This window comes from Lagenorhynchus albirostris, chromosome 8 (genome assembly GCF_949774975.1).
Source record: "Lagenorhynchus albirostris chromosome 8, mLagAlb1.1, whole genome shotgun sequence".
NCBI classification, from domain to species: Eukaryota; Metazoa; Chordata; class Mammalia; order Artiodactyla; family Delphinidae; genus Lagenorhynchus; species Lagenorhynchus albirostris.
The window spans coordinates 75772638-75788772 of NC_083102.1; the positions used below are offsets into that span (position 1 = coordinate 75772638).

The 16135-nt window shown below is 38.6% G+C and overlaps 1 protein-coding gene across 1 annotated transcript in view; it reads left to right on the forward strand.

The window, feature by feature from the left end:
- Positions 1-16135, forward strand: part of LOC132524780 (phosphatidylcholine translocator ABCB4-like) — a 75715-nt gene that overhangs the window by 14572 nt on the left and 45008 nt on the right. The window contains exons 6-14 of the mRNA XM_060157184.1: positions 1181-1372; positions 2910-3081; positions 4702-4826; positions 7954-8125; positions 10185-10298; positions 11342-11452; positions 11675-11800; positions 14002-14205; positions 14554-14724. Of these exons, the coding sequence (XP_060013167.1) occupies positions 1181-1372; positions 2910-3081; positions 4702-4826; positions 7954-8125; positions 10185-10298; positions 11342-11452; positions 11675-11800; positions 14002-14205; positions 14554-14724 (1387 nt within the window). The remainder of the gene's footprint in view (positions 1-1180; positions 1373-2909; positions 3082-4701; positions 4827-7953; positions 8126-10184; positions 10299-11341; positions 11453-11674; positions 11801-14001; positions 14206-14553; positions 14725-16135) is intronic.

Sequence of the window (16135 nt, forward strand, 5' to 3'; positions counted from 1 at the left end):
ATGAGTACTGTCTGTTTGCCATAGCAGGCCTGAAAGGCTTCTTTCTGGAAACAGTTTGTAAAATGATGTAGAAAATATATTTGAGAGTATTGAAATTGAATTTATTACTTTTAAAGATAGTAACTTTTGGGACTTCCCTCATGGTCCTGTGGTTAAGACTCCGTGCTTCCAACGCAGGGGGCACAATTTCCTTCCCTGGTAGAGGAACTAAGATGCCACATGCTGCGGGCCATGCCCAAAAAACTAAAAATAAATTAATTAAATTAAAAAAAGATAAAGATACTAACTTTCCTCTAATTTAGTGAAGACTTCACTCCAAATTGGTTTGAATTCATGACATTTTAGCGTTCTATTTTTATTTTTTTTATTTTTTTATTTTTTAAGATGTTGGGGGTAGGAGTTTATTAATTAATTAATTAATTTTGGCTGTGTTGGGTCTTCGTTTCTGTGCGAGGGCTTTCTCTAGTTGTGGCAAGTGGGGGCCACTCTTCATCGCGGTGCGCGGGCCTCTCACTATTGCGGCCTCTCTTGTTGTGGGGCACAGGCTCCAGACACGCACAGGCTCAGTAGTTGTGGCTCACGGGCCCAGTCGCTCCGCGGCATGTGGGGTCCTCCCAGACCAGGGCTCGAACCTGTGTCCCCTGCATTAGCAGGCAGATTCTCAACCACTGCACCACCGGGGAAGCCCCTAGCGTTCTATTTTTAAAACACCTTTCAACTTCTGCCAATTAGGAAGAGGGTTTTTTGTTCTTTGTGTAAACAATACCGGAAAACTTATACTAAGAACCATTTTGCATGCTCGGTCTGTTTAGTCCTGTATTTGCAATGTGGTGCACTTTTTAAGTACAGTAATATATGCAAGTCTAGAATATGAATTATGAAAGAGGCAAATTGTGTTTACAAACTGTCAATATCAGTTTGAAAATGGTTCATGAGCACCATTATATTTTTGCAGTTAACCACAAAACTTTATTTTACTTTTGGCTGATCATTCAAGTGGATAGATTTGCCATTATCCTCTTATAATTTAAGAAAAGAGAAAAAAATTAATGTGTGTTTGTTACAATGTCCTACACGGTCTTTGTGATCTGTCTGTAAATTGACTAATTCCCATTTCTGAATATTTCTCCCCAAAGAGATAAAGACTATATTTAAAAGAAACTTTTGAATTATTTTCCAGATATGCATATTATTATTCAGGATTAGGTGCTGGAGTTCTTGTTGCTGCCTATATACAAGTTTCATTTTGGACTTTGGCAGCTGGCCGACAGATTAAGAAAATTAGGCAAGAGTTTTTTCATGCTATTCTACGACAGGAAATAGGCTGGTTTGACATCAATGACACCACTGAACTCAATACTCGGCTAACAGAGTAAGTATACTGTTAACACCACACTTTCATAAAGAAATTAACTGCTAAGTATGTGAAAATATGTCCAAGGAAGATTTTAAATGAAAAAAATTTTTTTTCCTAGATTAAGCATTTGGTGTGTATTGGGAATAGATCATTGGATAGCCATCTTTAGAAATTACAGCCTATGCCGCCATGTATTTTCCTTATCTGTTAGATTTTTTTGCCTTAGTTATGTAGTAGGCGTATTTGAGGAATGAGCTTACATCCTTTACTTGTTTATCTCTCATGGAGACAAACAGATATTTATCACAGGCCTGACAGATATTAAGATGACCCTCAAGATGGATGAATGAGTGAATCAATGATTGAATGAATTCACAAAGAGACTTATCTTAGTACTTATTGACTCTTCACTTATTCAACAAATATTTGAGGGCCTATTTTTTTTTTCTTCTTTTTGCGGTACGCGGGCCTCTTACTGTTGTGGCCTCACCCATTGCGGAGCACAGGCTCCGGATGCGCAGGCTCAGCGGCCATGGCCCACGGGCCCAGCCGCTCCGCGGCATGTGGGATCTTCCTGGACCAGGGCACGAACCCGTGTCCCCTGCATCGGCAGGCGGACTCTCAACCACTGCGCCACCAGGGAAGCTCTTGAGGGTCTATTATGTGCCAAACAGTGTTCTAGATGTTTGTGATATACCAATGAATGAGACAAAGATCTCCTTCCTCTTGTTGCTTACGTTCCAGCAGGGGGACATAGATGATAAGCTTTTCCTGACTGGAGGTCCTGGCAAGAGGGTAGTGAGCATATGAGGTCCAAGAGAAGGGAGGATCAGAGCATGTAGGGCCTGGCTGGCCTCAGCTTTGCCACTGGGCATTTTTGATCTGAGGAGTAGCATGTTCAGATTTCCATTTTCAAAGGATCACACTGGCTGCTGTATTGAGAATAGAGTGCGTTGAAAATATCATCAAGGGTAGAAGCAAGGAGCCCTTCCCTATTCCTGTTGCAGTGCCCTTCCTAGCTCCTGCTTTTACTTTTTTTTTTTTTTTTTTTTGCGGCACGCGGGTCTCCCACCGCCGTGGCCCCTCCCGCCGCGGAGCACAGGCTCCGGATGCGCAGGCCCAGCGGGCATGGCCCACGGGCCCAACCGCTCCGCGGCATGCGAGATCCCGCCGGACCGGGGCACGAACCCACGTCCCCCGCATCGGCAGGTGGACCCCCAACCACTGCGCCACCAGGGAAGCCCCCTAGCTCCTGCCTTTAAACAAATTGACTCATAGGTTCAAAATGCTAATGTTTCTCTAACAGGATTAACTAATTGAATAGCATCAACTTTTAATGCTATTAACGTCTTAGAAGCGTGAAGTAATCCTGAATTTCTTCCTTTGTACAGTATTTAGGTGGGGAAAAATGTCATTCAAGAGGCTAAGACTGTGAAAGAGGCTTGCAGGAGTCTGAACCAGTGTTGCCTGTCTCTGTGTTTGTTAGATGTCTGCTTCACCTTTCTGACTGAAGACCTCCTGCCTGTAACCACTTAGGTGTGATCTTTTTTAGTGACATCTCCAAAATCAGTGAAGGAATTGGTGACAAGGTTGGAATGTTCTTTCAAGCAATAGCCACGTTTTTTGCAGGATTCATAGTGGGGTTTCTCAGAGGATGGAAGCTCACTCTTGTGATAATGGCCATCAGCCCTATCCTGGGACTCTCTACAGCTGTTTGGGCAAAGGTATGTGAAACGTGGGCATTTCCGTGTGTGTTAACCCACGCAGACAGAGTTATTTTCAATATGCAGGATTCTGGTACTTGTGCAGATCCATGTTAAATGTCATTTGAAACCACATCCAGGACCACGTTGTTAATCTGGTGCTCTAATAAGGAAGATTGTTTTTAATGTGATGCAAAATGTCACAGTTATTACCTCAGTTACATTTTGTTTCTGGAACTGTTACTACTTTAGGTAAATCTTCTGGCGTACTAATTTAAATTACATAAATGGTCATGTCCTTATTTCAGGAAACATAATTTAAAAATATGACGTTCCTTCAAACTATTGCATGAATATAAAACATTTAAATAAGTTTAGATTTGTCCTATTTACTTGGAATTGTTACCTGTGACAGTTAAATGGCACTCTGACAATTTTGCCTTGCAGTAAAATCCACAAAACCTGTTCTATTTCAACCAACACTCCAGAGTTGAGAAACTTTACTGGCAATTTTTGCTCATTCTGGGGTTGATGATTTACTTAGTAGACTCTGGCATCTCTTTTGTTTCGATTCTTCCTTTACTGTTCTCCTGCAACATCTTGTTTAGCCATCTTATTCAGTAGAATACCCGTGAGTAGGCCTGGAAGTATGGTTTTCAAAGTGATTAAAAATCGTGACACAATTAAAAAAAAAAGGATGGTGAATCCTTTCCAAGTAGTAAGGTTTTATTTTAGTTTATTTTGCAATTAACAGAGAACATACGGTAGTAGATACAGAACTCCACACTACTCCCAAAAAACACTATCTAGAGAACTATGTGTGGATTTCCTTTTGCTGACTCTGTTACCGAATCAAGTCCGGCTGCTCGCTGCTTAAAAACAATCAATACTTGCAAAAGTTGGTAGAAAGGAAAGTTACTTTTAATCGGAATGCTGGCAGTCTGGGGAGATGGTGGACTTGATGTCCCCAAAAAACCGTCTCTGAAGATTCTGTTCAGTCATGAAAGCTTTTCAATGGAAAAGGGGAAGTAACCTCAGTTAATTGTTGAGATAGGGGGTCAGAATCATCACCCTCCTCCATTGCGTGCAGGCTTGTGTGTGGGCTTGTTGACCTCTTGTGATCTTTCTTTAGATGCTATCTTGTTCACACAGTTTTGTTCACAAGATTATTGAAGGGGAAGCTAGGGAAAAGATCTGGTCATCTGTTAATTACTTATTCTGCATTTCTACATCTTTGATCTCTGGAAAGAACCAACAAGTTACACAAAGTATTGCGTGATCAAAAGATCTGAAAGGTGTGCTAGGGCCAGAGGTGAGTAGAGCACGGGGGCGCCAGGTTTAAGGTTAGCGACAAGACCAAGGGGCCTCCTGCAGAGAGCTCTTTCCTGCAAAGGGCGCTTTCCTGCCGAAAGCTGCTTAGGACTCCTCTTGGGGAGCATGTCACCAGGGCGGATCAAATCCACCCCTTGTAGGGAGTGGAAGCAGCCGTTGGATCGGGTACAGTGAGTGTGGTTTGCTTCATATCTACAATGTTTGATAAAGGACAGGGTTTGGGAAGAAAAAGTAAGTGAAAGAGTTGATCAGACTGTCTTTTAACATTTTTCCCCATACAAAAGGCATGAATGTTTCTCTCTTTTCCAGATTCTCTCAGCATTTAGTGACAAAGAACTAGCTGCATACGCAAAAGCAGGCGCTGTGGCAGAAGAGGCTCTAGGGGCCATCAAGACTGTGATAGCTTTTGGGGGCCAGAACAGAGAGCTGAAAAGGTCAGGTTTTTTGTCCACTAGTTCAAAGAACCCACTTTTACATTTTGTCACTTATTCTTTTGTGATGTGTGTCTACTGCTTTCCTTTACCTAATATTAACCCCTCGCCCACAAAATATAGGCACCCTTTACTGATGGCTAGAGTTTAACGTCAGACTTTACAGCAGGGTTCTGACCTTTTTATGTTCCATGGACTTCTTTGGCAGTCTGATGAAACCTATGGACTCCCTTCTTAAAATAATGATTTTAAATGCATAACACAAAATATGTAGGATTACAAAGGAAACCAATTATAGTGAAGTACAGTTATCAAAACATTTTAAAAGTGTCATGTGGTAATTACATATCTCTATTCTTAACCTATTAAATACTAAGAACTAAATACGGGTCAAATATTTACTGTAATTCAAAGCGGGTTGCAGGTAAAAGATACTTTAAGATATCTGTAATAATTAGAAGAGTGGTATGAAAATGATCTAGGATTTCTTTTGGCAACACAGGCACAGTTACTGCTAACCATACAGCAGTTTGTTGCCTACCTTGAGAATTGAAGGAAATGTTAAATTCCGGTTATAGGTTAGTGAAATTAAATATGTAAATTTTTTCCCATTCAAGTTCCTTAACCGGGGATTCCAGGTGGAGTACCCCTGCTCTAAAGGAACTTGATAGGCGAAAACCTATATGCCAGAACAAAGCCCCCTAATAAAGGCTACTCAGCTCTACTTAAATGCCCCAACCAGTTTTCTTTAAATAATAACATTCCCTAATATCGCTGAAGTATGACTCCATGTGAAGTATTTTCTTTTGCCATCCTATGGGACTCCTGATACCCACAACTCTTTTTTTTTAGCGGTACGCGGGCCTCTCACTGTTGCGGCCTCTCCCGTTGCGGAGCACAGGCTCCGGACGCGCAGGCTCAGCGGCCATGGCTCACGGGCCCAGCCGCTCCGTGGCATGTGGGATCGTCCCGGACCGGGGCACGAACCCGTGTCCCCTGCATCGGCAGGCAGACTGTCAACCACTGCGCCACCAGGGAAGCCCCACCCACAACTCTTTGAAAATGAAATTCTCTGGCAATTCTCCAGCCTTAAAAGCAAAGGTTCCCTACTCCCCTCTTTTTCATTTTCTATTTTTCTGTTCCTTAAGCCCTCTTCAAAGCCAGCCTATACCTGGTTCTCTAACTCTTCCTTTTTCTCTCTCACTGCTGCTTTCTGTACACAGTAGCCCACACACCTCAGGATGAGTGTAATCAGTGCCTCTCCATTAGCAGCAGTAAGTGAGCCGCCTCAGCAAAGGTAATTACAGCATGTCCACCACTGTCCCTGGAGCCCCGTGTCACGTTGGGGCTGACGTGCCCACACCTTGCAACCGGGCCACCTGGGACTAAGCACAGTGCTGGGCATGGCGAGCTGGCTGTCTCCCCAGGGACGCAGCTCAGCTAAATGTATGCATCATCCAACACTGAGGAAACAGCACTGGAGAGTAGGGTGCTTTAAGTAATTGAAAGACATAATTTTTGGTGGCAACGTACATTTTAAAAAAATGAAGAAATTCTCAACATCTTATTTGGTTAAACTGAAAAAGATATGATGTTGTTTGTCTTTTGTTAGAAATAGAAACGCTCTAATGTATGTGGTATTTTCTCTAAAGTCTCACTGTATATCAGTGGTTTTTTTTTTTTCTGATTTTAGGGAGCCAAAATCAAAATGTATAGACTCTTTGCATCTAGCATGGAAGGCTTAACTGAAATTGATGGAAAAAATATTGTTATTTGACAGAACCATTCTAGACAGTTATACCTTTATGTCAAATCCTAGAAGGCAGTAATATGAATTTTAATTAATATTCAAAAATATGACAATAATAGAATGAGCGATATTTAGGAAGACATTAAATTCTAAAACAATAGTAATAGGAATAGGAATTATCAGGTTTTTCCAGCTATACGCCAGCACTGTACTAACAACGTTCTATCATTATCTGTCAACCTCATAATTGTCTTGCAAGGTAGGCATTAGTAACTCCATTTTATAATACCATTTGCAGCAACATGGAACGACCTAGAGCTTATCATCCTAAGTGAAGTAAGCCAGACAGTGAAAGACAAACATCATATGATATCGATTATATGTGGATTTTAAAAAAATGATACACATGAACTTATTTACAAAAGAGAAAGAGACCCACAGATATAGAAAACAAGCTTATGGTTAACAAAGGCGAAAGGGAAGGGAGGGATAAATTAGGAGTTTAGGAATAACATATACATACTACTATATATAAAATAGATAACCAACAAGGACCTACTGTATAACACAGGGAACTATACTCAATATCTTGTAATAATCCATAAGGTAAAAGAATCTGAAAAAGAATATATATACGTATGTATAACTGAATCACTTTGCTGTACACCTGAAACTGACACAACATTGTAAATCAACTATACTTCTATTAAAAAAAGAGTAACTCTATTTTACAAGTGATGAAACTAAAATCTAGAAAAGTTGAGTAGGAGCCTGTATCCCATAAGCAGTGACCAGTTTATAACCTTGTACCCAGGCTTGACAGTTGAAGGTCAGCCTGATCAAAACCAAAACAAAACAAAAACCAAACCAAAGCAAAAGCCCAAGTATAAGTACACAAACGTGTAAAATTCCTGTCCCTCACCCAGTGGGGCTGTGGAAGGAGGTTCTTCTCTGGAGAAGACAAATTTGCCCATGTTAAGAATCTGTTTTACGCGTCCCAAATAGTATTTACATTTTGGCGTCATTCCTGGTTGGCTTGGCTTGGTTTCTCTTCTTCCACCTTTACCTTGACTTGTGATGCTGGCCATGAAGGGATGGTGATGTTCTCCCAGGGATGGGAGTTCAATCCTGGAACAGCTATGGGAACACTGGTAGGACTGGTAGGGACCAAGGGAGATGGGTCCAGGCCGGTAAAGAAAAGGCTCAGATGGGTTCTAGTCCTGGCTGATCCTGAATTGGTTGAGTTCCCAGGAAGCTGGGTCTCACCAGGGCTTTCTTTTATGGCTTTGTGCCTTAAACCTCCAACTATCAAGGAGGTGAACATGGCTCAGATTATGGATTGTTTTCTTATTATCATGTTTTCCCCTCATTTTCTGGTAGGTATCAGAAACATCTAGAAAATGCCAAAAAGATTGGAATTAAAAAAGCTATTTCGGCGAACATTTCCATGGGCATTGCCTTCCTGTTAATATATGCATCATATGCGCTGGCCTTCTGGTATGGATCCACTCTAGTTATAGCAAAAGAATACACTGTTGGAAATGCAATGACAGTAAGTTGTTTTCCTAATATTTATGAAGAATCTGAAAATGTCGTTTATCCACCTACCTTTTCTTTTCTTTCATTCTCCTCCTTTTTGAAGGATGAGCCATGGTTATAGGCTTTTTTCATTCTGTAAACCTTTGCTCTGTCCTGTGGGTAGAGCTGACCTTGTAGAATACACAGGGCATAACATGTAGATAGACCAATCGAGAAACACATGGAGCATATAAATTTTGAAAAATGGAATGAATTTATGAATGAACAAATATGTAGTGGCGCCACCCTCATTCTGCCTTTGAGTTTCATTATATAAGAAAGTAAACATTATTATACGTAGGTCATACTATGAGAGAATGTTAAATTTACGTGATATAAAACATCAGCTATCCAAATACAAGATGAAAAGTTATTTAGTTTCTTTTTCTTTTACAAAATGAAAATATCTTCGTTTTTTGATTATAAAAATGTATACTAGTTATACAAAGAATTATAAAAATTAGAAATTACTTAGAATTACTTGTGATCTAATAATCCATATATACTTAATGATAACTTTTGGTGTATATCTTCCGGATTCTTTTCTGTATGTGGATTTTGTTTCCTTTCAAAACTGGGATTGTATTATGCATACCTTTTTGTAAACGTTTTATAAACTAGCAACGTATTGTGACCTTCTTTCCATGTCAGTGACGGTCAGGGCAACACGTAACCATTCAACTAGCCATGTTTTAAAACCTGCACTTCCCTATCTTTCTAAACAGAGGACCCCTTGACGATGGCCTAGGGACATTATAAAAATTTATCATTTCAAAATGTTCTCTAGGGTAGTACCTTCAGACTGCATTGACGTTTTCAGGGCTGATTGGCTAGATGAGCTTCCGTCATTGCTGAGTCTGTTTTTTCTCCTTTTGGTCTCCTCTCTGGTTGTCAGCTCGGAAGTTCTCCACCTCTCTTTACTTCCTCATTTGCTAAATTTTATGAAGAAAGGAGATTGAATCCTGACTCTGCCATTCACCCTTTGTGATGAGTGTGCCCTCTCTGGCCTGGTCTCCCCATTTGTAGTACGTAGACAGTGACCTCTCCCGAGTAGGGCTACAGAGTGACGCCCGTGATGCAGGGAGCCCAGCGATGCCCTCTGCATAAAGACTGAGAACACTAGTGCATTGACTTCATAGCATTGCTTTTGGTAGAGACGGCTTTGCTCTCTTACTGGTCTTTCTCTGTATTGCAGGTAGTCCATAGATATTTGAGAGATATTTGAGTTCTGGGTATGTGAAGTGTTACTGTTACCGTCTTCTGAGAAAAGACAAACTATAAGTAGATGTTTCAGCATGCCCAGAGATAAAGGAGTAATTTCTCTTCATTTGTGTTTTCTTCAGTTAACGTTTGTTGATAATCTGGATTCCTGAAGCTATAGTGTTGACTTTTCTATATCAATTTATTTTCCTAGTGAAAAAAATATAAAGGCAAATGTGTTAAGTTTGTGTGCTGTAGTACAGAATAATTGTATATTAATCATTGCACACAGGTGTGATTTAGTGTTTTATAATGTGTGAACTATTATTTTTTATATTAAAAGTCTTACCAAAATATGTATTAATACATAACATAGTACTTTTTAAGGAAAATTTCATGCGGCCAGAATCTGTTTTATCTTGAACATTCTGTGTAATTCCATGAATAGTTAGAGAAAATCATATAGGACTGAAAAATAATACTGATGGAAAATGTTTTCCTCTGGTGGCAATAGCTTCAGAATCAAGGAAGTAGGTTTGAAAAATCTTTCTGCCTTTGTCTAAGTCCAGGAGAAGAGCAACAGATAGTTTGGCTAGCTAGACAAAAAATATATTTTTTTTTCAAAAAAAATATTTTTGAGATTGAAGAAACCTGTTCATGCAATAAAATGCTATAGTAACCTTCTAAATTTTGCTCTTTTGCCAAAAAAATTTTAAAGGGATAAACCTAATCGCGATCCTTTGGGTAGTGTATATTCCAAACAACTCATATTTGAGATGATGGTGGACTCCAGAATAGGACTTATAACTTTTCCTTGTGTTCTTTTTGCTCAGGTCTTTTTCTCAATCATGATTGGAGCCTTCAGCGTTGGACAGGCTGCTCCCTGTATTGATGCTTTTGCCAATGCAAGAGGAGCAGCATATGCAATCTTTGCTATTATTGATAATGTGAGTCATTTATTATTTTAATGCCGAAAAATTCTTTGAGGTCTGGCTAATTAAATCTGGCTTTCGGTTAAATGTCGTATGAAAATTTTGCCAAGTGAACAACCTCTCTTTAGTAATGAATGAAATCAAATGCCTCTTACTAATATTTCTGAAAGTTTATCTTTAAATAATCAAATAGCACTGATTTCATTTTGGGAAAGTACATCTGCACTAGTGTGTTATTATTAGAGTTCAAAGCAAAGATGTTTGTCTTCCTAGTTTTCCTCCTTTTCTCTTTCATTTTGTAGCCAGACTAAGAATATTATGATTTGTATACAGGATGAGTGGATGGAAAAGTTACTGGTGGGACCAAAATTGATAGTATGCTTTGCTGTGGGTTGCCCCCTGTCAAAAAAAAAAAATGATCACTGCGCATATGATATAATTTTGAATCAACTATATTGCATAAGTTGTACTGACTGCAGTGAAATAAAGAAGATCATTTTGACATAAGTACGTCACTGCATTTACACAGAGAAAATGCAAACTAGGTAACTGAAATGTGATTGTTTAATCCAAGCAATTCCTACTTCATTAATCTAAGTCATGAGAAAATTGTTCAGCTTCTGCATATATACAAAATTTACATCGTTCCTAAATAACTTGGCTCTAACCAATTGTTCAGTCTTCTCAACCCAGTCCATTACATTTGTTGTTTAGGAATAAGCTAATTGTCACTAAATGCTGAAATACCTGGATATATCCATGGTAGTATGTTTTTGTTATTGCAGCTGTAGGAATGTGCATGTTTGACTATTTAGAAAATTTATGAGGATATGCCAGAAACTTAAAGGGAAATATCGTATAAAATGAAATGAATATATCCCTTATGTACTTTTCAAGAAAAGCCTATTTTCTGAGAAGGAATATTTCCTTAAACACACACCGTCTTCAACTTGAGATGCCATTCTGGGTCCTGTTTTTGGAATTTGCTGAAGCATATTCCTTAAAAATGCAATTGTTTGTCCTATGATGGAATAGTCATTGAATTTTGTTTTATTTAGAATCCTAAAATTGACAGTTTTTCAGAGAGAGGACACAAACCAGATAACATCAAAGGGAATTTGGAGTTCAAAGATGTTCATTTCTGTTATCCAGCTCGACCTGATGTCAAGGTATTGTAAGTAATATCTATAGGAATTCCTAATTCAGACTGATTGTTTAATCATCTTAAAGAATCCATAGTCTCTATTATTTTGATATGTATGTGCTTTTTTCCTTTTGAGATTATATTCCCTTATTTGGTACTTTTTTTCCAAATTTAAAATTGAATCAGATTACTCCCCTTTTAGGCTTTTGTTGTGAAGTGTGTTCTTTTTCTCTCTTTTCCCTCATAGATCTTAAAGGCCCTCAACTTGAAGGTAGAGAGCGGTCAGACGGTGGCCCTGGTTGGGAACAGCGGCTGTGGGAAAAGCACGGTGGTCCAGCTGATACAGAGGCTCTATGACCCCACAGAGGGCATGGTAAGTGGGAAGAGCCATGTTCTCCAAAGTGGGAAGCTGGATACCAATTAGGCCTTTGAAATTGTTTTGTTTTGTTTTGTTTGTTAACAAATTTGCATGTGAATCCAATTTTGGTAAAAAGACTATAGAATTGCAATGCATCTGGATAATGCATTCAAAACCTTGGGCTGTTCTAACAAAAGTATTCAAGATGATGAAAGCCAAAGAAGCTAGACAACACTCTCCTCTGTTCCAACTAAGCTTTTCATAACCCACTAGGTCACTGGAAAATAGTCATCCAAACCACTGGGAGGACTTACTGAGTTTGGTCAAAAATATTCCATATAGCAATTATTAATAACCTTGTGTTCAGGATCACAAGAAATCTTAGGACCGTAATTAAATTCATCAAAGGCAGTTGAGTTTTCTTAATTGTTGGACTATCTGAAGGGGAAAGTGGGTTAGTCTCTAAGAAGCTTCTGGGGACATGGAGAACAGTCATGGCCTAGGGAATATTTTTTTGGCCTTTAAAAATTTTGTTATAAATTCTAACTTATTTATATTTATTGGAGTATAGTTGATTTACAGTTTGTGTTAGTTTCAGGTGTACTGCAAAGCAGAATATATTTTCTGAGAAGAAGACATTCTCTTACATAATCACAAAACAATCATCAAAATCAGTAAATTTAATGTTAATACAATACGAGCCCACTGTATATATTCAAATTTCCTCAACTGCACCAACTTTTGGACGTTGAGTTTACCTGACAATGAAATGTATTATAATTCAACAATAATGAAAACAGGAGTTTACAAGTTACAAAGACAAAAAAAAAAAAAACCTAAAAAGGCATTGAGATACAACAGAGATTGCAGGAATGAATACAAAGTTTTCTAGGATACACAAATTATTTATTTATTTACTTTAATAAAATTAACAAACCTTCTTTGAAAAATCTGATACACCAAGGAGGAACATAGGGCCATCCTCATTTCCTAAAGCAAACTCTAGGTTGGTTCAAGTGTAAACAGTTTTATTCATTTTTTAAAAAGAACATAGTAAATACTAACCATTGAGGATAAGCATTTGAAAACATCTTATTTTTTAAATTATTATTGGAGTAATACATTTTTTAAAGAAAATACACGTCAGCAGGGAAAAAAGTCTTCAGAAATTCTATAAGTCAGAGATATTCACTGTTCACATTGTGATTTAGCAATTTTATTACTGCTGAAATAATAGAAAAAATGCCCAGTGGTACAGTTGACTGATTCAGTTTTTCCTTAAATCTCTCCCCATAAAAATCAGTAAAATTAAAATAAAAGAAAGCAATAAATTGGAACAAATAATTTATGACATATGTGGGAAAACTATTATCACTATTTTAGAAATTAATATGAATCTATCATAGGATATGAACATGCAAGTCTTTCGAGAATAAATGTAGATTTGTAAAAAGTTTAAAGAAATGTTCAACCTCACTTATAATTGTATATGAATTAAAATAAATATAAGCTACCACCACACACTTATTAATTAGAAAAGACATTAAAATGATAAAAGCTAATAAATTACAATGAAGCAGATATATATTTATATATTCCTGCTGACATTGTAAATTATTAAAAATCTTTTTAGAGGGTTGTTTATTCAACCTTTATTCAGCAAATAATAAATGCCCAACATATGCCAGTCATTGTATAAGTTAAGCAATTGTTATTGGAGAAGAAAAAATAAATCATATGCTTCGGCCTGGTATTTCTGTGCCTTTACAATGATTGTCCTTCAGTGTTCCTTGAAGGAAGCCAGATATTCAGCAGGTGGGAAATGCTAAAGTAAATTATGGTATATTACATACAGTAAAACATCATAATGCCATCAAAATGATATGTAGACTAGGTAGGTAAAGGGACATTTTTATTCAGATTTAGTAATGGTAAGCAAAAATAATAGTTATGCCAAAAATGTATAACCGAATATATAATCACTTATGGAGAATAATCCATCCATAAAAAAACTGTATATGTAAGATAATAAATATCAAAAGAGAGAATACACTTTTTATTTTTAGTCTTCCACATTGCTTTATTTCCAATTCTCATTTCTAACCACTGAAATAAGTTAAATATTAGCTAAGGCTTTTTTGGTAACAAATTAGAGTCTTGATGCTTTATACATCAGAAGGTTTAAAATATTCAATGGAAGTATTTTGTTTTTTCAGATTACCATCGATGGGCAGGATATTAGGATGTTTAACGTAAGGTATCTGAGGGAAATAATTGGAGTGGTGAGTCAGGAGCCGGTGCTGTTTTCTGCCACCATTGCTGAAAATATTCGTTATGGCCGTGGAAATGTAACAATGGATGAAATAAAGAAAGCTGTCAAGGAAGCCAACGCCTATGAGTTTATCATGAAACTACCACAGGTAAAGCCTCTGTTAATGTAGTTGCCCTCGAAATGAGAATTTCAACTCATGTGAGTTCTTTCTTCAGAGGTTAAGCTAATAATGTTTGAGGTACAAGGTTGTCCAACTTTGCTAGGTAAGTCCCTTGAATTATCCAGTTGGAGCGTATAGCTTGGTACATGAAACATACAAAATTTTATACAGAGTATGTTAGTAGTTTGTCAGAATTCGATATTATTTATTTTATTATAATTTGTGACTCATTACGATGGTCAAAATGAAGCTCCCTGATGTCTTCATGAATTTCTAGGCTCCATAGCTTTTTCTAGTTGAAATACTTCAAGAGCTCCACCATGCTTTCTCTTGTAGAAATTTGACACCCTGGTTGGAGAGAGAGGGGCCCAGCTGAGTGGTGGACAGAAGCAGAGAATCGCCATCGCTCGGGCTCTGGTTCGCAACCCCAAGATCCTGCTGCTGGATGAGGCCACCTCAGCGCTGGACACTGAGAGCGAAGCTGAGGTACAGGCAGCTTTGGATAAGGTCAGTGGACCCTAAACACCTGAAGGCCAGCCAGTTGAAACTTTATTGAAAATTCTTGCCAATGCTTTGCTAGTCTAGGTTGAAAAACATAAACATAAGAGCAAATGAAGCTCTCCCGTGGGGCTTTCTTGGTTTCTCCTTTCTGTCAAGGCGCATTGCAGAGAGAGGTGGGCAGCCCATTAACTGGCTTGCTTTGACCAAGGTGCAGTGAGCCCTAATCCAAACCTGTGCAGTGAGCCGCTTAGCTTTGTTTTTTTTCTTGCACATAGGCTAGGGCTTTGATCAAAAGTAGTTGTGGTAAAATGTACAAAGAAAAATCTGGTTACTTACGCAGTGGTCCAGCTGAAAAGCAGTTCAAATATTTGCCTTATTTTGTAGGCAGTACGTCGTCTTTATCTATTCATGAAAATGAATGGATGCTTTTCTGGAAATAAGTTCAACTTGCATGTTTTTCTAAGCATATAAATAAGCAACACTTATTTTTTTTTTATTTACTTATTTTTGGCTGTGTTGGGTCTTCGTGTCTGTGCAAGGGCTTTCTCTAGTTGCGGTGAGTGGGGGCCGCTCTTCATCGCGGTGCGCGGGCCTCTCACTGTCGCGGCCTCTCTTGTTGCGGAGCACAGGCTCCAGACGCGCAGGCTCAGTAGTTGTGGCTCACGGGCCCAGTTGCTCCGCGGCATGTGGGAATCTTCCCAGCCCAGGGCTCGAACCTGTGTCCCCTGCACTGGCAGGCAGATTCTCAACCACAATAAGCAACACTTTTTAAGGCTGCTGAGCTCACGGGCATGGCTCAGAGTTTCTAAATTTCTCACTGTTATCTTTACTAAACTAAAGCTTCAAAGGAAGAACCTTACCTTGGGACACTTTCAAGGTCAGTGCTGAAGTCATCTGTAATAACAACACAGTATTAAAACCAGAGTCAGATGACGTCATGTAAATGGGTTTCAGACACATAAACATCATAAATATATTTGAGTTGAGAAAGTTTAGTAATTAAATGTGCAAGTTACTTAGTCTATCCAACCTGCCTCTTGAAATTTTATTTTTTTGAATTGACCTATTTTATTTTGTTTTATTTTTTTATTTTTATTTATTTATTTATTTTTGCGCTACGCGGGCCTCTCACTGTTGTGGCCTCTCCCGTTGTGGAGCACAGGCTCTGGACGCGCAGGCTCAGCGGCCATGGCTCACTGAGGCCCAGCCGCTCTGCGGCACGTGGGATCTTCCCGGACCAGGGCACGAGCCCGTGTCCCCTGCATCAGCAGGCGGACTCTCAACCACTGCACCACCAGGGAAGCCCTGTTTTATTTTTTGATTTTTATTGAAATATAGTTGATTTACAGTGTTGTGTTAGTTTCAGGTATACAGCAAAGTGACTCAGTTATACATAGTATCTATCATCTTGATATTT